General features: G+C 35.8%; 1 protein-coding gene across 6 annotated transcripts in view; it reads right to left on the reverse strand.

Moving 5' to 3' along the window:
* Positions 1–23,046: 23,046 nt before the first annotated feature.
* The window catches only part of WASF1 (WASP family member 1), a 140,427-nt gene continuing 138,954 nt past the window's right edge, over positions 23,047–24,519 (reverse strand). For all 6 annotated transcript variants that reach the window (XM_047762647.1, XM_047762640.1, XM_047762645.1 and 3 more), the window contains exon 9: positions 23,047–23,917. In XM_047762647.1, the coding sequence (XP_047618603.1) occupies positions 23,760–23,917 (158 nt within the window). In that variant the 3' untranslated portion in view covers positions 23,047–23,759. The remainder of the gene's footprint in view (positions 23,918–24,519) is intronic.

A 24,519-nucleotide genomic window follows, 5' to 3' on the forward strand; every position in this document is an offset into this window, starting at 1 on the left:
TCTTATTTTTTTCTAGGTTGAACACTGTACTCATCGAATTTCGGAGGCGGACCAGGCATGAGAAAATCTGTGAGGTAATGGAGTTTGTCTCTGACCCTTCTCTTCACCTTTTCTGCTTCCCTCTTCTGCTTGATTCCATGGGCTATTCTTCCATGCGGCTGCTGCCTGTCACATAACCCTGCCAAAGTGATGAACGGTATCAGGTGTGGGCTGATAAAGGCAAAGCTGTGCCCTCTCTCAGAAGTAGCTACATTTTAAAAGGAGATTCATGAAGAAATAAAGCCTTAAGACAAAGAATGCACCTATAAAAATGAAATGAATGGGTCCTAAGGTGCATTTTTTTAAAAAGATGAGCTAGTATTATTCCCAAATCACACCAATGGTTAATCAAAAGGTTAACTCTGCTCCACTGGGGACACTTATTTCAAAGCTTTTCTTGCCTAAAGAGACTACTGTCTACTGATGGAGTTTTAGGCCTATTATTGTGGGAGGTACAGAGTTACTTTCTAGCCATCCATTTATTTATTTTAAAAGATAACAATAGACACTGAATAAGTTTCTTCCATACTTCCCGACAGTCTGTTTTGGTGGGATTTTTTATAGTCCATAATAGGTCTTCCCTTACTGGGATTTTGTAATGTTTAATGTCTTGATGAAGAACAATGAAAATTCCATCACCACATCCAAAGCCTGAACAGAGACACATGGCTCTTTCTAGAGAGACAATTCCCCACATCCCCAGTTAAGCCAACTGCAACTGAAACAGCTGAGCAAGCAAGCACACTCAGACCAGAATATGAGCTCAATAATGCATGCAAACAACCATCACCAACTCCAGTCCAGCTGCGTTAAGCAGAGGTCCAGGTGAAAGAGGTACTGCTTCACCTCCTGCAGGCAGCTGAGGTGAAATATTCGTACTGAAAATATTCATACTCTGTAAGTAGAATGGAATAACGGCGAAAAGCAGGGGCTCTGGAGCCAAGCTATATAGGTTCAAATATGAGCTCTGCCAATCACTAGCTGGGTAACCACAAGACATTTATTTAACCTGCTGTGCCTAGGACTCTGTAAAAATAAGGACCATACTAACACCTCTCCTACAGAATGGTTGTAAAGATGAAAAGTGGAGCTTCTGTCATGGCTCAGCAGAAACGAATCTGACTAGCATCCATGAGGATGCAGGTTCGATCCCTTGCCCTGCTCACTGTGTTAAGGATCTGGCGTTGCTGTGAGCTATGGTGTAGGTTGCAGACATGGCCAGGATCTGGCGTTGCTGTGGCTTTGGTGTAGGCCGACAGCTACAGCTCTGATTCAACCCCTAGCCTGGGAATCTCCATATGCCGTGGGTGCAGCCCTAAAAAGACACACAAAAAAGATGAAAAGTAATACCTGTACAGCCCTTACAACAGTGCATGGCAAATAGTGTTAGTTTTTACCGATTTTACTTACAAATTGAAACACTTAGTATTACTTCAGATTTTTGCAAACATTTAATTTTGCAAATAATTTTAGCTTGTTAAAATGAGACAAGAGAAAAAAAAAGCAGTTATCTAGTTTCTTTCTTTAACCATTTCGAGTTTCTCTCTGATGTCCCAGGGTCTAGTAATGGCAGCACATGTGGCAAAGGACTATAGCAGTTAGGCCACACACTAAATGGCAGAGATGTCAGGGAGGCCTTCAATTATCTTTAAATTCTCATTGCCCATCAACATAAGATAAACCCTTTTTATACCTCTTTACTGTCATATTGTCCACTGGCAGAAGATCCAGTTTTGGTTGAATACAGCCAACAACTTCTCACTTCTGCTATAAGTAAGCACCCTTGATAATGGAGACAGGGCAGTTAAAAAATATACATATATTATACATCCATATATGGATATGTTTCTTTAAAAAAATAATGTATATACCAAATTAAGATTTTAAAGAGGCGATACGCCAGCATTAGTTTCTTCGGCTAAAGGAGATTCAAAGTTCATTGGAATATACCATCCCAACGAAAGGCAGATCTGTGATCTGGAGAAGACTAATACCACCAAAGACTTAGGGACATCTAAAGAGAGACTGAATGGATGGGTCTTTTCATCATGATGTCTTACCACTATTGCATTGGAGCTACATGACTATTTGCTGGATATTTATGCTAGGTGCTTTCCCTGTATATGAAATGCCTGTCACAGAAATGTTAATTAATTATTTGTTGATCTGTTGAAAAGTAACAGTAATCTTATGCATTTAAATTGGATAGTTGAAAATATCTTCATTAAAAGTATTATTATTTAGATACCAGATCCTCTATGTTCTGGCTTTTAACTAGGGTAGCTTTTTCTAAAATACTGGAGCAGGAAAATTTTCTATTCCATATTGTTTTGAATAATTTGTTTTTGTGGAGTTCAGCAGGATTCCAAAAAAGAAACATAGCAAGTTTAGTACTTTTACCTTTTAGCTTAGCTAACAAACACCAAATTAAAGCCACATATAACCTCCAGTTTGTGCTGCCACTGATAAAAAATTCACTTCGATAGCATTATTTTTAGGTATGAAATGGAGCTTATGTGAAAGAACTCTAGAGACTGCACTTTCTTTGAGAAGACAAATCATTTCCTGCTGAAAATATAAGGCTGAATCGAATGCTGATGTTAGAGGTCTAATAAATCTTGTTGATGAATTACACAGAAACACATAAAATATGTCGAAAATGTAGCTCATGCTAGGAGAATATATTAAATAAATTTACATTCTTTTTTTTTTTGTCTTTTTTGTTGTTGTTGTTGCTATTTCTTGGGCCACTCCCACGGCATATGGAGGTTCCCAGGCTAGGGGTTGAATCGGAGCTGTAGCCACCGGCCTACGCCAGAGCCACAGCAACGCAGGATCCGAGCCGCGTCTGCAACCTACACCACAGCTCACCGCAACGCCGGATCGTTAACCCACTGAGCAAGGGCAGGGGCTGAACCCGCAACCTCATGGTTCCTAGTCGGATTCGTTAACCACTGCGCCACAACGGGAACTCCGTACATTCTTAATATATAGTTTCTTCAGTTAACTTTCCAAGAAACTGAATGAAGTAAACTTTAAACCAGCCCAGAGATGGCTCTGTTTCATATCCTATTCCACATTACCTGAACTTTTATTCTTTTATCTTATTTTTAGAAAGATTTAGACCTTATACTGAATAATGAGATACACAGCACAATTTAATTTATTCAAAGATCTCAAAAGGCCACACATAGAATAATATGAGTTTTCCAAAAAAAAAAGTGTTTTTCAAGGTCACATAACATGCAACCTGAGGGCTGGAAGAGCTCAGGAGGCCACAGCTGGACTAAGTGCGATGTTCCTTAATCTGCAGCTGTGTTTACTGAGATACCACTTAGAGGCTCTCTCTCAGTACTGAAATCACAAAATAATCACAAAATAACCAAAACACCTCAAGCTATAAAAATCAATCCACAATCTCAGCTCTTGGCTGTGAATTAAAAGGCATCCAAACTTTAAATACCCTATGCGTAATAAAATAAATGATTAGTGATGAACTTTTTCGGTGATGAGCTTTCAGCTTTACTGACAGCTGGCCTTGGCCAGTGACCCAACTCAGCACTACTGCAGTCTTTGGTAGATTTAAAACAAACAAAAAGAAAACTTTAAAAAATGGCTTTAAAAACTAAATCTTACTTTTGAAATTTTTTATGTAGAAAATGCATATGATCTGTAGAAAAATGATCACTTTATGATCGAGATATTTTGACAAATTTCATCCAAGTGTTCCCTCTGTTTACTGTATTTGCATAATTGGGATTATGCCTATAAGATTTTTAAGAATCTGAATATATGTTTCTTTAATCATAAAAAAACATTAAATAGTCCCTTCCTAAGGAAGGGAATTATGATTATCTTGAATGCTCTTTTTCCCATTCTAATAAAACTAAGTCCTATAGCATGCCCTCCCCTTCCCCTAAACTATTGCCATTTTTGTCATGGTTTAATCAATTGGTTTGCTTTACTTTTAGCTCTTATTCAGAAGCCCTTCTCCCCCTACCCCCTGTAAAAAATGGAGACAGGGTAAATTTCACCTGAACACTTCACTCCTTGGTGTGCATGATTTGTTCACTCTTCTTTCCTAGTTGAACCCTTGTCCCATCCCCTGTCCCTGTAACACGGCATGATTGTTGTTGGTTGTAATCTTTACTATACTGCAAGGCAAATCTTAGTAATTCAAACAGTTGACACAGACTAAACTGTCTTGTTCAGACTACCATGTAAATTCCTTCCCTAGTTTTTAGCCTTTAGGGGTAATGGGGGCAAGGGGTAGGAACTACGCTTGCCTGTCCCGAGGGCTCCTACTTTTATTTTATTGTGGTAATACTGGTTTATAACATTATAAAACTTCATGTGTACACCATTGTATTTTTGACTTCTATATACACTACAGAGTGCATGCCACCAAAAATTTAGTTTCCGTCTGTCACAGTTGATCCCCTTTACTCATTTTGCCCGTCTTCACACTAGGTTGAGTTCTCCTCCCAGACAGGCTGTTCCTACTTCTGGAGAAAGAGGGTGTTTCCTTGTCTGGGCCCAAGTCTCTCCCTTTGACATCAAAACTGCTTTACTAGCTTTCTAAGACCAACCTGCCTACTGTTGTCTGCATTCTATAGGAAATCACCAACAAGCCTTTCTTTTCTGGCCCTGGTCCTCCAGCTCCTTAACCCAATGTGCCAATCAGGGCCAATCGCCTCTATGAGCAGATTCCAGCCTTTGAGTTTATTCTTTTATGTCCTTGCTGTTAGGGTTTTTACAATAGTGAGCTGAGTGACCCCAGCCTCTCCCTCTATTCAGCTACCTCACTGTGGTTCACAGGAGTGTATTTCTATACCCACATCTCTAAAAAGCCTCCTTGTCACTGCATACTAAGTCCCTGTCCTTGGAATATCTAAGTCACAGCAGGGAAGGTCATTCTTCATGAATCACAGATGCTTCATGAATCATGTACTCATTAACATGTTAGAAAGTTAATCGCCTTTTCTGGGAAAACAGAAATTTCATATGGTTCCACCTAATAAATGTCATCAACAGGAAAGTAAATAAATCAGTCCATCTATTAATACTCTGGCTTAATACCCTGGACTGAAAATGAATGAGCTAGAGCCACATATACCATCATAGATAAAATTCACATATTGCTGAAGATAAAAAACAAGCTGCAGAATAATATACACAGTGTATCATAAATACAAAGTTTGAAAGCTAGGCAAAACAATGCTATATATCTCTTATGGATTTACACACATATACACACATTTTCTTTTCCTGGCACACACACACATATACATATACAGCCTTATGTATATATCCCTAAGAAATATAAGTATGAATAGGTGTATATATACTCATATGTTACATATATAATAAAAATACAAAAAGTGCATGGAAACAATGTGCTAAATTAGTGGTAGTAATTATGACTACTAGAGAGAACACAAGTAGCTTCACTGTATTGGTTAGTGTATATTTCTTAAGATGATAGAAGATATGTGAGTGTTCACTGTATATTTTATTATTTATTTAATTTATTTTGTCTTTTTAGGGCTGCACCCACAATATATGGAAGTTCCCAGGCTAGGGGTCAAATCAGAGCTGTAGTTGCTGGCCTATGCCACAGCCACAGCAATGCCAGATCCAAGCTGTGTCTGCAACCTACACTGCAGCTCACAGCAACGCCGGATCCTTTAACCCACTAAGCGAGGTCAGGGGTTGAACCCGTATCTTCATGGTTACTAGACAGGTTCATTACCACTGAACCACAAAGGGAACTCTCTAATTTTATATACTGTATAACAAATAAAAAGAAAATGCCTTCCAGCTTTTGTTCTAAAAAGGTAGTTAAAATATTTTATTAAAGTTAGCTAAATTTTTTATAGAGTCATTTATTTGCCTTCCCCCAATGTAAAATTCTGGGAAGAAGTTTCTGGCTCGATTTTTTCAGAAAGATAACCTCTGTATCATTTTAAGTTAATGTGACACTCTCTTTTTCTTGTTCCAAGCATAAGCCTCAGTAGGAAACTTCAATCCTAATTAAAACCAGCCCCTCTCTTTCCTAAAACTAACTGTGGAATTAATGCAGATCTGGCACTAAGTTTCTCAATTGGTTTAAGCAAACTGGCTATATCTTATCTCTATGCAGGTTTCAATGCTATAAATCATCACTGGCCAATAATAAAACCATATTTTAATTAAATATAACCGCCATCAGTATTATTTCTGAATTTATGATTTTTTCATTAAGATATTCAGAGACTGTCATCTTATTTACCTGGCATTAGAGTGATGCCAAGACCATATGCATAGAATCACAGACAATTAAAAAATTAATCTCTATTACCAGCTGTACCTTTTCACTTGTACCTTTTCTTTATGCTTCGTTTTTTTTGTTTTTTTTTTTTTTCGTCTTCTGTCTTTTTAGGGCCGCACCTGTGGCATATGGAGGTTCCCAGGCTAGGGGTCTAATTGGAGCTGTGGCCACCAGCCTACACCACAGCCACAGCAACCAGGATCCATAACCCACTGAGGAGGCCAGGGATCGAACCTGCAACCTCATGGTTCCTAGCTGGATTCATTTCTGCTGCGCCACAATGGAAACTCCAAGCTTCGTTTTTTTTCTACACATAATTCTGGTACCATGAGTAGTCACTACAAGCCATAATTAATAATATTTGTATAGTGTCAGCATTTGCAAGGTGTTTTCAATCTGAGATAATCAGTCGAACTCCATTGCTGTAATTTTCTATAATACAAACCATCTGATCCCAACATACATAAAATCCTTGAGAAAATTCTTAAGTACGTATTTTAAAATCATACATGCCAAATAACAGTAGAACCATAAAACTTTAAATTATATTCTATCCTAAGGAAGGAGAGAAATAAAAAAAGTCTTTAATGGTACCTCTAAAAAACCACTTTGAATACAATAACATAATATATATACTTGTGAAACTATGGCAGAAAATATCACAATATTCCTGTGAGCTGGAAAGAGTCATTTTATTAGAGAAATACTAGGTACCCAAACTCTCAACCACCAAGTTCCTCATTAAGTTCTCAAAGTAATAAAGGTGTTCTGAGTACACAGAAACTTCAGGCTAACATTACTTACAAAAGAATGGAATCTGGGAAAAGGTAGATCTCAAGTGTAAGGTTAAATATAAAAACTAATAGCCTAAATGTATATATCTGACCCTCAAGTGGTTCATTAAAAGATACACATGCACGCGCACAAAGTAAATAATAAAGAAAATTACGTAAAATGGGTAAGAGGTATCTGGGTATTCTTTGCACTATCCTTATTCTTGCAATTTTTCTGTAAGTTTGAAATTATTTCCAAATAAAGTATCTTTTAAAGTTTATTGTCCTATTTTTGGGTTTAGGGGAAAGAGTGGGCAGGAGGAGGGAAGGAGAAGAAAAGGACACAGATTTTAAATTTCCGGCCAAGTACACATGAGTCCTCTGAAGCCTAGTCCCTATAATAAGTTACAGTTCTAGTAATAACAATCACTTTTCATTAGTTACAGGAAGAAAGATTTTATGTTTTGGGCCAATATGTTTTCATGTTTTCAGGGAAAAAAGAATTCCTTTCTGGCCTTCGTTCAGAATCCTAAAGCTTGGTTCTGAGAGTAAGTTACGCCCAACTTAATATTCCTGGAACTATGTAGAGAAGGTTATAGCAAAAAGAGAAAGTGCAATCATTTCTGATGGTTTCAGCTACAGGCAGATCCCAGACAACCTGACTGGTAGGACAGCCATGGTTACAGTTCAGTCAGTCAAAAACAGTGAAGAGTCTGAGATTTCGCCTTACTTGCAACCTCGTTTCCTGGATGCTGACAGAAGACATGAGATACCTGAGTAAGAAATGAAAGCCTATTGCTCACAGCCCAAGCAGTGGCTAGAGTGTCCAATGTTCGCAATGGGGTGATGTGAATGGGCCCAGACGTGGATGAAGCTGTAGTGGGGTGTGTTACACGAGAGAAATATGCTGAGCTTGGGGTACCTGCTGTTTGCTCCTTCAAGGTTGCCCACTGCAAAAACAACTCTGAGAAATGGCTCAGAGAAAGAGTGGTTAGGGCCTTGCTGGTGTGCAGGAGTCTTGGAGGACTTTTTTGCAACAGTTCTTTCCCAATATTATAGCTAGTGAGTAGCAGAGAAAGACTAATATACCACTAACTCATTCACACATGGGAATGTGATATGTAAGAATGGTGGCATTACAATTCAGTGGACTGAATAATAATAATTTTTATTCATAAAGAAAAATGACATATTTCTTATGTCATGCCCTAAACAAAAATAATTCTAGATGTTAAATAATTAAAATGTGAAAAAGCCAAACTTCTAAAGCTTCCAGAAGAAATAATATGAAAATATCTTTTGACCTCAGGGTACAAAAAGATGTCTTTAACCAGCCATAAAAGTACAAAACATAAAAATATATAACAGTAAATATGAATGCACATTAAAATTTAAAATTTCTATATGGTAAAACTCATTATACTCAAAATTAAAGGCAAACTACAGATTGGAAGAAGATATTTACATTTCATATTATTATGTAGTATAAATCAAGAAGAAGACAAACATTCTATCAGAAAAATGGGCAAAAGAAAAAAAAAAGAAAAATTTAAAAAAGAAAAATGGACAAAAGATATAAACACAGAATAGATGAGGAAACTTAAATGGCCAATAAAGATACGAAAAAAATGTAAACCAAAGATATATTATTTCACACTCATGTGTGAACTATAAAGATTGTCAGTGTCTATTCTTGTTGGAATATTAGGGAATTTACAAGAACAGCGATTACTATGTTAAAGTTCTAATGGAAAAGGCAGACAACATGAATGAGCAGAAGGGGAATTTCAGGAGAGAGATGGAAATAAGAAAGAATGAAATGGAAATGCGAGAAATAAAAAGTCCAGTTATAGAGCTGTAGAATGTTTCTGACATTATAGATTCAAAAGAACCAAAGAACCAGTGAACTTCAAAGATAAGGCAATAGAAATTATCCAAACTGAAACACAAAGAAAAAAGGAACGTGTGTGTGCAGTGGGTAGTAGAACAGAAGCATCCAAGAGCTGAGACAATATTAAAATAGTAAGCATATATGTGATTGGAATCTCAGAAGATGAGAAGGAAAAAAAGGTAGAAGAAACATTCGATGAGCTAATGAATGGAACTTTTTAAAAAGTTCGTGCTTTAACATTTCACCACCAGGCGAATGGTAGGCCATTCCTCTCCAATCCATTAACTAATGATGCAACTGGACTAGAAGAGTGGACAGAAGGTTGTCAGAGGTATTTGCTTCTTCACTGAATTAAGGAGGCATCAATCACGCTGGCAAGTCAACAGAGTAGAACACTAAAGAAGATTTTGTTTACACCTGAAAATCCTCTATGGTAAGGGTGTTTCAGTCTCTAATTTATAATAAAATTTGAGGGGAAAAAACAAACCATCTTATCCTTCCTAAAAGATGTACAGCTACACTAATTTCACTCCTTTATGAGAAAGTGATTGTAAACCACTTTAGATCTATGTGCTCCTTTTCTTTATAAGAATGTACATAACAGTCACTTTGGTCTGACGTATAATAGTTATTTGTAAATATTTATTAAATGAATAAAAAATGAGCAAAAAAGAAAAAAATGACATCTGGAACTTTTCTCAAAAGAACCAATGTTTAAGTACAAGAATGGAAATAATACCCTTTTAAGGTTTATGCAACACAATCTACATCTATGAATATATACTTCTATACCTGCTTTTTAGCATCTCACAGCAACTAATACTGAAAATAATAACTCTAGATAATTCATTATTTTAACAAATATTTACTGAGCCTTCTATGAGGCTAGGATATGTACTGAGGGCTGTGGACACAAAAATGAACAAGATATAGTTCTTAAGATGCTCACATTCTAATATAAGGAGATAGTAACATAAACAAATAATTACAATATATTCTGATAAGTGCTATGTTAGCATCATTTTTAAAGTGGAAATAATGTCCAGAATACTCTTTTTAAAAAGGTAGAAAAAGTCATAGTAGCTTTCAGTAGTAACAGTGATTAAGGACATAGGCTTTGGAGTCAGACAGACCTGGATTCAAATCTGGACTTTACTCCTTATAAGCTATGAGACATGGGCAAGTCATAACTTCTCTGAACGTCAGCTCCTTCCTCTGCAAAATGGAGACAATGCCAGTCCTTACAGCTCATCCTGTTGTGAGAAGGATTAACTGAGAAGAAGAGTGTAAACTATTGAGGGCAGTGTCTGGCACAAAAACAACAGAGGGTTGGTGGGAGGGTGGGGTGGAATGGGTATTAACAGTAATACTTCCTTTATAATATGTAAACATTTAACCCTTAATTATCTGTAAAGGGGGATTATCTAGAATGATTTACTTCTAGATTCTAGACGGCTAACATTTTATTTCAATGAACCCATTATACCAAGAACTGAGAGTAGAAAGATGAGTAAGACAGTGTCTACCCTCCAGCAGAGGTATTATCAATGATACCTGTTACAGCACCATTTGTAATCAACAAAGACTCTGCAGTCCCCAAAAAGTCAAAATAGAACCAGGAAGCATAAATAAATGCTTCAAACACATTTGCCCTCCCTTAAGCAAGAATGCTTCAAAGTAAAGTGCCACTGGGGAATTTTGATTTATGAAGTTTTTACAAGTTGAATAACTTCAAATAGCATCCCATAAGTCCCCAAGCAGTAAACTGGGAGCCATCTGACAGGTCTGTCATTTGCTTTTCCTCATTCTTCAGAAAACTCCAGGGATGCGCAGTCTCCACTTATGTAAGCTTCTATATCTGCGCTTTTGAACACTTCCCTTTGTTAGTTAAAAATAACCTGGATGGTTCACAGTTCTCTTTTTTTATTCTGATGTGTCTTTAAATGCAGCTGCATGCAGTTTCACAGCAAACAGTTTAATTGTGAGCTTAAGTCAGTTAAAATTTGGAAATTGTGCATTTTATGTAACTCATGTTCAAGATGGAAAAATGTTGGTTATTAATTTTTACTTTTCATTAGTACCAAAAATGGACTTCACATTTATTTCCTTTTCAATGTTAAAGGAGGGGGAAAAAAAAAGAGATTAGACTGGCCAATCTCTTCTGATAATGGGGTATTAGATGATTTGGATCAACTTTCTTACTGAGGGAAATCCTAGATGGACAAAATATTAAAGATATATGCTTGAGACCACTTGGGAGACAACAAGATAGTAAAGAATTGCCAGTCTGGGGAAATTTGATGGCCTACTTACTTTCTCTTGGGTGAGCTTAGTGATTTCTGAGGGGACTATTGAGAAAATAAACAGTCCTGACACCCTCATGGTGCAGGAGGATAGGAACTGGAGTCTAGGATTGGCCATGAAGGAAGGCTGGGTGAACTTCCTCACTTTAGGTTAGGACCCTTAAGGACTGCCCCTTTGGAGTAAGAGAAAGGTACCCTAGGAGAGAGGCTCTTTAAGAGCTACAATTCAACTCTGAAATATCACCATTCCTAAAATTTTAATGAAGTAATCCTATTCTGATTTCTGGGCCAGATAAGAGTAAAAGTAAATCCTCTCTGGAAGAAGATACCGTTTTTTAAAAAAAGGCTTCAAATTATTTCTATAATCACAAATAACAAGATACACCAGAAGAGAAGCTAACATAAAGAAAACCTTTAGAAATAGGGAATACCTGATTTATCCAGATTTATTTCAATACTAGATTTATCAGACACAAAAACTATCTTAACATTTATCTTTAGTTTTCAGGGAGATAAGAGACAAGGTTAAAGGTTCTGACAGAAAGCTGAAAACTGAAAAAAACAGAAATTCTAGAAATGATAACTACATAATAGAAATTGGGAACTTATTCAATGGGTATAATGGCAGGTTAAACACAGATTAAGTGAATTAAAAAAGAGGTCACAGGAAAATATCCAGATTAAACACAGATAGACAAAAAACAGAAAATAGAAAACAAAGATTAAGAGACAAAGAGAAGACACTGAGATGTTCTAGGAGGAAAAGAAAGAAAATAGGCCAGAAGAACTTTTTTTAAAGAAATGACTTAGAATGTTCCAAAACTGATAACAGATATCAAGCCACAGATTCAAGAAGCCCTTTGGATTCCAGGGAAGATAAATAAAAAGAAACTTATATCACCACAGATTATAAAAACATTAAAAAGATAAAAAAGACAGATTATGAACAACTTTATGCCAATAAATTAAATAATTTAGGTGAAGAGGACATAATTAAAAATCTGAATATCTATTAAAGAAGTTAAATCTCTTATAATAAACCACTCCACAAAGAAAACTCTAAGCACAGATGGTTTCATTGGAGAAATTTATCAAACATTAGCAAAAGAAAAAAACCAATCTTACACAAACTCTTTCAGAAAATAGAGAAGGAAACACTTTCATAAGGCCATTGTAACACCTACATGAAAATCTGACAAAGATTCCAAAAACTGAAAACTATTAACTCTCCTGAACAGTGACACAATAGTCTTTAACAAAGCATTCGCAAATCAAATCTAACAATTTATAAAAAGGATCATGATCAAGCAAAGGCTTATTCTAGTAAGGCCAATTTAAGGTTTGGAAATCAACCAGTGTAATTCATCACATTAATTGAAAAAGGAAAAAATCTTATCACGAGTTCAATAGATACAAAAAAGCATCTGACAAAATGCAACTCCAAATCAAGGTGAAAACTCAGCAGATTTAGACTGGATGAGAACTTCCTCAATCTGATGAAAGGCATCTACAAAAATCCTGCAGCTATCATACTTAATTGTAACATCAAACTTAATTAGTGCTTTCCCATTAAAAATGGGATCAAAGCAAGGATGTCTGTTCTTACCATTCTTATTTAATACTTCATTGGAAGTCCTAGCCATGGTAAAATAACAAGAAAAAGAAATAAAAGGTATACATATCAGAAAAGAAGTACATTGTTTTTATTCACAAATGATATGATGGTTTACACAGAACTTTTTATGGATTCTATAAAACTATTAGAATAGTGAGGCTGGCAAGTTTGAAGGACATAAAGCAAATATACCAAAATTAACTGTACTTTCTATTAACTGCAAACAACTAGAAAGTAAAATGAAAATACTGACACACTATAAGATACTTTCAGTATAAATTTAACAGAAAACATGGAAAACCTCTACATGGAAAACTACAAAATATTGCCAAGAATTAGAGAGACAGACTGAGCCATGAGAGGACTCAATATTGTTGTCAATTCTCCTTCAAACTGGGCTATAGACAGAATGCAATTCTAGTCAAAATTCCCAGAAAAAAATTTTGGGCAAATTGCCAAGCTTATGCTAAAATTTACATGGGAATATAAAATACCTAAAACAATTTTGAAAAAGAACAAATTGGAGAGTTTACAGTAACTGACTCCAAGACTTACAAAAGGTACCAGTAGTCAAAGGTGTGTGGCACTGGCAGAACACACACAAATAAACCAATGAAATAGCAGACAGCCTACATGTAGACCCTCCACTCATACCCTCATTTGATTTTGAAAAGGGCAACAAAGCAATCTGTGGCAGCCATTAAAATGCACCATTCAGATCTCCTGTGGGTAGAAGCAAAGTTGACTAAGGCCCCAGCTGCTGCCCTTCTGGATCTACTATTATGTTCATGCAAAGGCCAAGCTTACGTTACACTTCTCCTAGCCAATGATTAAGCATAGCAGGATTAGTAATACTGGCCCAATCCTCTAACAGGAGTCCCCACAGGCCTGGCCAAAACTTTCTTAGGATAGTACAACAGTCTAAGATATTTTTCAACCAATCACCCTTTTTCCCTTCTCTTCTTTTACCATCCAAAGGCTTTCCACATGCCTTCTCTGGCCTCCCTCCCCCTTCCCCACCAATAAATATCTGGCACATCTAATCCTGTCTTGGCATTTTTATCTCAGGGGATCCTAAGCTAACTTAGGTGGCGATGGGAATGGTCTAAGAATACGAGGGGTTGGATGGAGTTTTAGACTGGCTTATTCATTACCTGGTAGGCAAAGAGGAATGCCATCCTGAGTGGTACGTGGGGCATAGGTAGTCCCCGGCACAGGGTAGTGGCCAAACTGCTAAAGATTTTACCAACGGTCACCTGGGAAAATGCCCTGGGGAGGCAATTGGCCTTGCCTGTGTAATGATTCAGGCATCTCAATGAAATGGGAAGAACAATGTCTAAAAGTCAGTGGGTTTGGCTGGTTACTGCCAAGTTGCTATGATGCTCTACAGAGGGAGGATGAGAAAACAAGGGCTGTTAACAAGCACTTAAGGTCTATGGATGAGATATTTATTTGGTAGCTTATAAAAAGGCCCTTATTTCTGACTGTGGAAAAGCAAATACAACTGAGTGAATGACTAAAGATCTATTCGTTAGTCACAGAGTTCTAAAGACATTTAAATGCTCAATTGACGGAGATCTGCTGTGCTAAGGCCAGGAAAATTTGTACGAGGGCACATAACAGAGTAGCCATGGTGGCAGAAATGAAGACCACGTAATGGGCTCCCACTTAGCAAGGCCAATCAAGCTACTTCTGCCTCTAAATGTCCAGTATGTTATCAGCCAATCTGATTCTAAAATTTACATAGAAAAAAAGGCCAAAAATGGTAAAGGTAATCTTAAAGAAAAACAGTAAGGCAGAAGGGCTTGACTTCTTGGATATCAACTTATTATAAGGCTATAACCATTAGAGAAAACTGTGATATTGGTAATAAGGATAGATCAACAGAAGAGAATAAAGTCTATAGAATAAAGTATCTATATTGTCATCATTATACAGTCATATCATACAATCATATATCAACATAAATACATATATATATTTATTTTTTGCCTATGTTTATATATATTTAATAAGTTGGTCCTCTAGAACAGAAGGGAAAGGACAATCTTTCCAAAAAATAGTGCTAGCATGATTGAATATCCATATGAAAACAAAATAAAACTTAATCTGACTACACATGGCTCACAAAGATCAATTCCAGATAGCTTTAACTGTGAAAAGTAAAACAACAAAGCCTCTAGGAAACAATACAGGCAAATCACAGAACCTTGGCATAGGGAAATATTTCTTAAATAGGACGCAAAAAGCATTAACCATAAAAAAGACTGGTAAAACAAACCACATTAAAATTAGTAACTTATTTTCAAAGAGCACCATCAAAGTGAGAAGATGAATCACAGAAGAGAAGATATGGCTAATAAAAACATGGAAAGACAAGCTACCTCGTTAATAGTAAGGGAAAAGAAAACTTAAACTGTAATGAGACACTACCATGAACCCACTAGAATTGGCTAAAATTAAGCACAATAGTACCAGAAGCTGGTAAGGATGAGTAGCAACAGGAATTCTCAGACTGCTGGAAGGAATATAAATTGGTGCAACTTCTTTGGAAAACCATTTGGCATTATTAGATCACTTTCCTGTATAGCAGAAATTAACACAACATTGTAAATCAATTATACTTAAATAGAATTTTTAAAAAGTTTTAAGAAAAATTAGACACAAAAAAGTACATATTAAAGAGTTTATTTATATAAAGTTCAAAAAATAGGCAAAATTAAACTATTATATTAAAAAATAGATGGACTGGGAGTTTGGGGTTAATAGATGCAAACTATTGCATTGGGAGTGGATAAGCAATGAGGTCCTGCTGTATAGCACATGGAACTATATCTAGTCACTTGTGATGGAATATGATGGAGGATAATGTGGAAAAAGAATGTACACATATGTGAGTGATTGGGTCACTTTGTTGTATAGTATAAAACTGACAGAACATTGTATACCACTACAATGGAAAAATAAAAATGATTAAAAAAATTTTTAAAAAGATCATACATATACAAACATCTACATAGCCTCACTCACAAATGCACAAGGAAAACAAAATTTATTTAAAGTTTTGTCCATTTGAATAAATTATCCATGCAACAAGAACAAAAAAAAAAGAGCAACTAAACAACTTCAAACTACTCGTTTAATATAATAGGCTGTTAAAGTTTAGAAAAACAGTTCTCCTGTGGTGCAGCAAGTTAAGGAAATGGATCTGTCACTGCAGCAGCTTGGGTCATGGCTGTGGCATGATTCAATCCCTGGCCCAGGAACTTCTGCATGCCACTGGCACAGCAAAAAAAAAAAAAAAAAAAAAAAGAAAGAAAAGAAAAAAAACCCCGAAAAACCAATATATGACTATTATTCAGTCCTGTGGGTTGAACTTGAAATTGTGATTATTTCTGTCATTAGAAATAATTACAGTATTTCACTATTTTTCCAGAATAGTCTTCCATCAACTAAGACTGTTACTGGGGATACTTTTTTAAACAAAAATTGATGCCATTTGAAATAGATTTTTTTGTTTTGTCTTGTCTTACATTCTATCCCAATGATTCTGCTGCTAGAAAGAATACAACTTTGATGTAATCTTCATGCTTTTGTTCTAGTGTGGACTTATGTAGTGGTTCAATAAAGAATTCTAATGCATTGAAACTACAGAAAAAAAAATATGTCTAGGTGGTATAAATCTAGATAGAGGCAAGGAGGCAATTATCATAAAGTAGGATAGTGGCTACACTTGGGGTTGGAGTTGAGGGAAGAGGTGGTGATTAGGAGGGGCATGAGAGAGGCTTTGTGTAACGATAATATTCTATTTCTTGATCTGGATGTTGGTTGCATTTGTATTTACACTGGTAGATTACTGAGCAAAAATTTTATGCACTTTTCTGTATGAGTGTTTCACAATAAAAAAGAAACAATAAAATCAAGCAAAAGGAATGGGCCGGTCTTTGATATCAAGATGAAAAGCTTAGTATTTGCTTAGTAAGCCCTTATCTTTGAGTTCTTTTATTGACGATGGTAAGTAGTTCACAATGATTTATTGAGATTCTTTTACTGAGACCCTAAGCCAGACATTTCTGAGGTGGTTGGCTAAGGGCAAAAAAAAAGTTTATTGCCAAAGAGTTGTGGAAAATTAACCAATTCAAGAATCAAATCTAAAGGAGTTCCCTCTGTGGTATAGCAGAAACGAATCTGACCAGGAACCATGAGGTTGTGGGTTCAATACCTGGCCTCGCTCAGTGGATTAAGGATCTGGGGCTGCTGTGAGCTGTGGTGTAGGTTGCAGACACTGCTCAGATCCTGTGTTGCTGTGGCTGTGGTGTTGACTAGCAGCTGTAGCTCTGATTTGACCCCTAGCCTGGGAACCTCCATATGCTGTGGGTGTGGCCCTAGAAAGCAAAAAAAAAAAAGAATCAAATCTAAAAACATGGCCTCATTTAAAAATGTTCTAAGAAACAAAACTAATTGTATCACACATGGTTATTTATTTTTTGAGCTGAGTGTCTTCAAAAGAAAATGGATTCCTGCCAAGGAAGTAAATGAGGCAGAAGAGATAACTTAGACATGAAAGGGATAGATAAAAAGTCAAATTCCAAAAAGCCTCCTCCCCTTGCTGTTGCTTTGTTTTGAATTATAAACCCCCATTGGCAGAATTATCTTTGACAGAACCCTTAGAAGATTTCTAGATCTAAGAGATAACAGAATTAAATGTAGCTGAGCATGTTAAAATGGGAACAGAGCAGAAATTCTGCAGGTATACCGGGGTTAAAATGAGAAACTGCATAATAAACTGAGGTAGAAAGAAAAACAAGATGGTGTTGAGCCTAGCGGAAGTGGAATGTAAAGGCTCAAAGACAGAAGATTCATCTGCATGATCTGAAAATCCAGGAGAGCCTGCTAGAGTATACTTAATGAGCAAATGAGCATTATGCCAAATTAGATGAGAAGGACTTCAACATGTGAGTTTAATCACCAAGGAGATCCGTCAGTCTTCCCTAGAACAGTTCTTTCATTCTACAATACAGTCAAACCCCAACTCTGGATAAATCCAATTGTCTCTGGCAATTGTCTTCAGATGACTGGGGGAAAGAAAAAATCACATACTGCAGACTGTTGCCACTATAAATTCATGGCCACCAATCTCAACCATGTTTTCTTTTTCTTTTCTGTCTTCTTCCTTCCTTCCTTTTTTTTCTCTTTATGGCCACACCCACTTATATGGAAGCTTCTGGACTAGCAGTCAAATCACCACCACAGCTTGTGGCAACAATGGATCCTTAATCCACTGAGAAAGGCCAGGGGTCAAACCTGCCCCACGGACTCTATGACAGGTTCTAAACGTGCTGAGCCACAACGGGAACTCCAACAATATTTTCAGTATTGTCTGACAATTTCCTATTTCCCTGAAAAGCCCTCTCTCATTTTTCACAATGACTACTTCAAACCTCTACTTTTCTTAGAACTGTTGATACTTCTGCTCCCCAATCACCCTAAGCAGTATTGCCATCTATTTCAAAGAGAAAACAGATGCCATTGAAGGAAACTTTAACTTTTTAGGCACCAGACTTTCAAATCTGTTTACACATTCTTCCTTTTCTTCTTCCTGCAGGCAGTTTCCTTTTACAAATATAAGAGTATTCCTACCCTCCAACTACGTCAGTATTCTTTCCTGCTTTATGTCGCAAACTGCATCACTCACCCTCCCAAACATGCTCTTCCTCCTCATGGTCCTTGCATCAGTAAACCAGGACTCTGGAAATTATCTTGGACTCCTCCCACTCTAATTACCAAGTCCAGTGTATCCCACATCCTAAATCTTTCTTGAATCTATCTCATCTTTCTCCCCTGTTACCATCATCCCCCAAAACTATCATTTACTGTAAATAACTGGTCTCTTACTCTCACTTCTAACTCATTTACCACTTTGCAAATGCCAATTATCTTTCAAAATGCTACTCTGATGTCACTTCCTCAATTTTATTGCCCACAGAATACAATGGAAGCTCCTTAATATGGTTCCTAAGACTCTCCCATGGTTTGCTCTGGCCTACCTTTCTACGTCATTTCCAGTTACTCCACTCCTTGCATGCTTGGCATCAAACATTTCCAGATGTGCACACATCTATTTCCTTTGCCTGAGAGACTGTCTAACCTTCACTTCAACATTCACCCGTCTAGGCCACCTCAAACTTTAAATACCGTTTCCTTTGGAGGCCTTTTCCCACTTCTGAGACTAGGTTTGGTTTCTGTGCTGAGGCATCCCTAACATAACATTCATTGTTCTTTGTTCATTTATCTCTATGCTCAGAAAGTAGGTCTCTGTCTATTCACTGTTGTGCTCCCAATACCCAGCAGAATAACTGCAAACATCAAAAATTTTTTTGAATAAACAAATATAATACATATAAAAGGAAGAAGAAAAACAAACCATTAATAATAGATGTGTGCCTTTATATAGTATGGTCTAGATAAAATAGTTGCTATAGATTTTCTTTAACATTAGAAGTGTAACATTTCATGGCTTTCATAGGTAAGAATGAAATAGATACTTTTAAGTAATATTGGGAGCTGTTACAACAGAAGACAGATTATGATCTGATGGCTCTTGTGTCTTTTATATTGTTTCCAGGCCAAAAAGGTGTAATTTTATTACTCTTGAAGACATCAATGTCCTATATCAAAAGAGTAGTATTGAAACAGCTAGCCTAAAGGCAGGATAAATAAATAAGAAATTTATCAAGAAGCTTTGAGTATTACAGACACATACACAAGAAACATATAGACTCTATAAAATATTCAAAATCATTATCACTAAACAAATTTATCTATTATAGAAAAAAACAAAGTATAAATATTCTGAGAAAAATGACTTCAATACATGCTCAGCTGTGCTTAAAATTTTTTCTTCTAAGGAAAAAGAGAGCAGCTGGCCTTACAATAATGAGAACAAGGTATTGATAACTAGTCTGTTAAAAAAAGTGCCTGAAATGTTCATTCAAGGCTGGTATTCATTCTTTATTCAGAGCCTGGTTGTCAGGCTCGAAAAGCAAAAGAGCTTACTGATGCATTCTACAGCCAAGTCATGGAGAACATAAATTTGTTCTTAGTACAGCAATGAATAAAGGGAGGAAAAGACTTATTCTTTGTATTACAAGGTTTCTATGCCTTCTGTTTGGCTTCAGTAAGATGATTTTTATTAATTACAGTTATATGACACAATTTAGAAAATACCATAATTTGATATTTGTTTCATTAGTTCAAATGCAGCAAAGCCATCTTTAAATCCTCATATTGCATGATTAATATTCTGCATTGGTTTATTTGCATGTACTTATTTTATTAAGTACATAACACAGAGATCATGAATTCCAAAAGGAATTTACTGAACTATTTAGGAGCTTTAAATAATTTATGCTTGCTTCAGTTTAGGGAGGTAGTTTAAAAAAAACCTAGGGTCAAGATAAATGTAGCAGAGTGAAAGGAAAAAACTAAAAACCAAAAACCAGCAGTAGTATGTTTACTAATGACAAAGACACAGCTTTGCTTTGAAAGTCATTCATGAGAATTCCCTTTAAATTAAAATACTTGATCAATTCTTCTCTCTGCTTTAATAAATGACTTCAGAAATATTTATAACTTTCACCTTTTAGACAGAAGCATTGATTCTATGCTATTTCTTACATTATAAACACATACTTTTTATGAAGTGAGAAGTCGTTTTAAGTCAACTCTGTTACTGAGATCATTGGGAGAAATTTTTTTAAGTAGGAGCATTGTCTAGGAAGATACGATTTTAAGAGCCTTGGTGGATAGAACAAAAATGGAGACATTTCTGAACTTATTAACAATAAGAGATACTGTGAGTTGCCTGCTTATAACAAGGCCCCTGCTGTCTTCTAAGTAACCAATTTGTCCAGCTCAAATAGTTAATAACTGTGATGCAAAATGGCTTAAGCAATCACTTGACGAAAGCTTATAAAAGAATCAGAAATTGAATATGAACTGTAGTTGTGGTGATCTGAGAAGACTTCATGAAAACATGGGTGCAAGATGGTTGCCAAAGAAAGGTAGGACTGTTTAAAAGTGGAAATAGAGGGTAGCCTTTCATAATTTACAGGACGTATTTCTTATTTATCTTTAATATATAATTATAACATGAAATGATTCAGATGAAATTATAACATCTCACCTGCCCAAATAGATTGTAAGTTAGATAAAGTTACAGCTTTTTAAGCCTCATAAATCTGTAGCTTACAAATATCCCTTACTTAGGAAAAGTTACAGACACATTTGCTTTTTCTCCAAAACCACTAAATTACATCCCAACTTCCACTGCTGCTAAGTATCTCCCTCCCCTTCTCTGTCCCACCATTACTGGCAAGGGGAAGGAACAGTGTTACCAAAAGAGCCAGATGGATTGACAGTTTCAAGGAGGTAGAGTATATGCTGAATATGAAGATCAAGTAAATTAAGGACTAAAGAATGTTTGTTGGATTTGGTAACATGGAGGTAAATGGGTGACGTCAACCAAAAAAAGTGCAGTCAATTATTTCCCCAAAAGACGTAATTGATTTTTTTCTGACTCCATGCTTAATGCACGACCTTGTGGAACAATAATTCAATAAGAAAAAAAAATAATTATTACCCAGTAATTTTCTTTCTTCTTAGAGTACTGAAATTGACTATTATATCATTTGTTCCAAAAGTCTCTCGGCAAGTTAGGTCGAACACTAGACTGAAAGATTATTCTGATTTTAAAATAAGTACTACGTATAAGGCCTCTTCAGTCTATGGGCACTTTCTTATCTTCTAGGGATGGTCTGAAAAACAAACAAAAACTATTTAGGATATATACTTCCAGGCTTTACAACAGGCTTCTGTTGTTAAGATATCTTCAACTATTTCCTTTTGTATCACCCTTAAGTGTACCAACACCTGTATTATTCTGTTTAGTTATCTGGCCACAATAGAGCTTTATGAACATGATCTACTAGCTACGGCCTTTTGACAATAAGCACGTTTGGAAAGACAAACTTTAAATTGTGGCATATTTTCTCGAGTTTAAAGTCAACATTGTATGGTTTGGTAAGGTTAGAAAGAAACTTCAAATGGCTGTCTAATATCTTCTTCTAGGTGGAGCTACCCAAAAGAGCAAAGCAAATCTTTTAATTAGAACCATTAGGAAATGTTTTTTTAATGTCCAAACCGTATTGCTACAAGAGGACTTATTATTTCACAAGGATTACAGATCATTAGTTAGCTGTCTAAATAACAATCAAATTAGCAAGTTACCAATGACCTCATGAATCAGCTATTTAAAGCCACAATGCTATGAAAAATAATTCACCACAAAACTTAGGTGAAAGACAATAAACATTTATTTTTACTTCTGATTTTGGGTCAGCTGAACATTTCTTCTGGGCTCGGCTAATTTTAGCTAGGGTTGCTCATCTGTCTACAGTCAGCCAGTAGGTAAGCTGGTCACCGGCTGGTCTAAGTTGGCCTCATTTGGGACAGCTTGCTGCATGAGGTTTCTAAACTCTTACTAGGCTAGACTGAGCTTAATTTTGCCACGTGTTTTTTTTGCCAGAACAAGTCTTAGTGACACATGGATTCAAAGGGGTGAGAACAGAACCCATCTCTTGATGGGAGAAAGTGAGAATTGCCTTGCAAAAGGGATAGATGGGGGCATGGACGATTACAGTCAGCCTTACAGTCAATCTACCAAAACCTCAACTAGTCTTTTCTACACACTAAGTATCTGATATTGATACTGCTCCCCCTTCATCCCTGAATCTGACCTGATGAATGAAGTGACAATTCATTTTATCATTGTAAAATGTAGTTTTGAAAATGTTGTTAAACTGCAGTCAAGATGTGCTAAAATTAAAGAGCAAGTTGGGATTTTAATTTAAGAGCCTAAGAAATTGAAAAAAACTGATTTTTTGACTTCAGGAAAAAAATGATAACCTTAGTAACTAGGCAATATTAATATGCACAATTAAGAGGAAATTATACTGCTTAAGAAGTTTTTAAATTTTTTATTTACTACTTAGAGCCTATTTTATATTATTTGATAAACTATCAGAAATAGTTTTATTCAAAGAGTAAACACCCATGAACCTTTAAAATGAACCATTTATTAAATCAGACTGTTATTCTTAACAGTTATGTAAGTTACATGGTTTATGTCAGAGTATTTCACATGGAAATTTTTTAAACTCTTATAGGCAAGCAAAATTGTACCACACAATATATAAGTAGGAAGGGGACTGCTAAACATTCAAATAAGGCAAGTATTTAAAAACAATAAAACAGTAATTAAAAAAAATTCAAGCATTCCTTTAAGAGAATTCAATACTACAAGCTAAATGTACTTTCTGTGTGTATTCATATAATCAAGGCAGTGTTTCTTCTTTTAAAACGTCAGGAAATGGAATAAGGCTCATTAATAGATACAGCTGCCCTCAAGATTTTTAATCTCAGTTGCTTTCTTTAAATTAAAATTCACAAAGTGCACAATTAAGATATATCAAAAAACTGAATCTGCTACTCTAACAACAGCTGTCCATGCTTAATACTTAGTGGTTTATTTGACCAAATTATGTCTTTTCAGGGAAAAAAATTTAAAAAAAAGATAAGCCACTGTAAAACATTTAGTTTGAAATGTATGCTAGTAATTTCCTTAGAAATCAAAAATTATGGAGGAAAAGGGTTATTTACCTTAAGGAAAAGAAAGCAAAACACTGGAATGACCAAACATTTTCAAAGAACAAGCACCACAAAGGACATTTGCATTCAGTTTTGTAATATTTATCAATGCATTTTTTTCTTACTCCAACCAATCTACTTCATCAAATTCTGAATCATCTTCTGAATCACTATATTCCACAGCAATACGGCGAGACAGGATGGTGGCAACGTCATTTTCAATGCGTTCATGTTTAGCTTCCTGTTCACGCTGCTCTTCAACTTTTCGTAGCTGAATACCTGATATTGTAAATCCAAACCATTCATTGTAAACCAAAATGCCAGATATTATTAGGTATTATTAATCTAATAAAATCAAATACACATGAGAAATACTAACAGGAAAATAAAGCACAATCTATTAAGAATTTAAAGGAATCATATTTAGACAGATGTTAATTCTTTTTATTATTTTATCACCTGTGATATCATTTGGTGAAACCTACCACATATCCCAGGAGAAGTTTATGGTTATCTAGTCACTATGGTCTTTCTCTGTTTCCCTACTCACCATTTCCTAGAGTTAACCAAGGTGACATATTTCTTTTTTTTTGTTACCTCTATGGTCAAATAAATTAAACATTGATAAACATATTTTCTATGGCTTTATCTCCTCAGTATTGAGAGAAAGGCACTATTATTTATTCTATACTGTCAGTGCCTGGCATACAGTAGGTGTTTAGGAAATGTTGGCTGAATAAATTAGTGAATATAACAGGTCTTTCCTTTGTTACTAAGGGAGAAACCTTAATCCTTTAAAGGCACTGGTAAGCAAGTATCACTTGTACACCAAATGGTGTTCAGCCTTAACACTGAAAAAGATACCGTCTTTAAAGGAGTTA

Source organism: Phacochoerus africanus, chromosome 2, assembly GCF_016906955.1.
Source record: "Phacochoerus africanus isolate WHEZ1 chromosome 2, ROS_Pafr_v1, whole genome shotgun sequence".
NCBI classification, from domain to species: domain Eukaryota; kingdom Metazoa; phylum Chordata; class Mammalia; order Artiodactyla; family Suidae; genus Phacochoerus; species Phacochoerus africanus.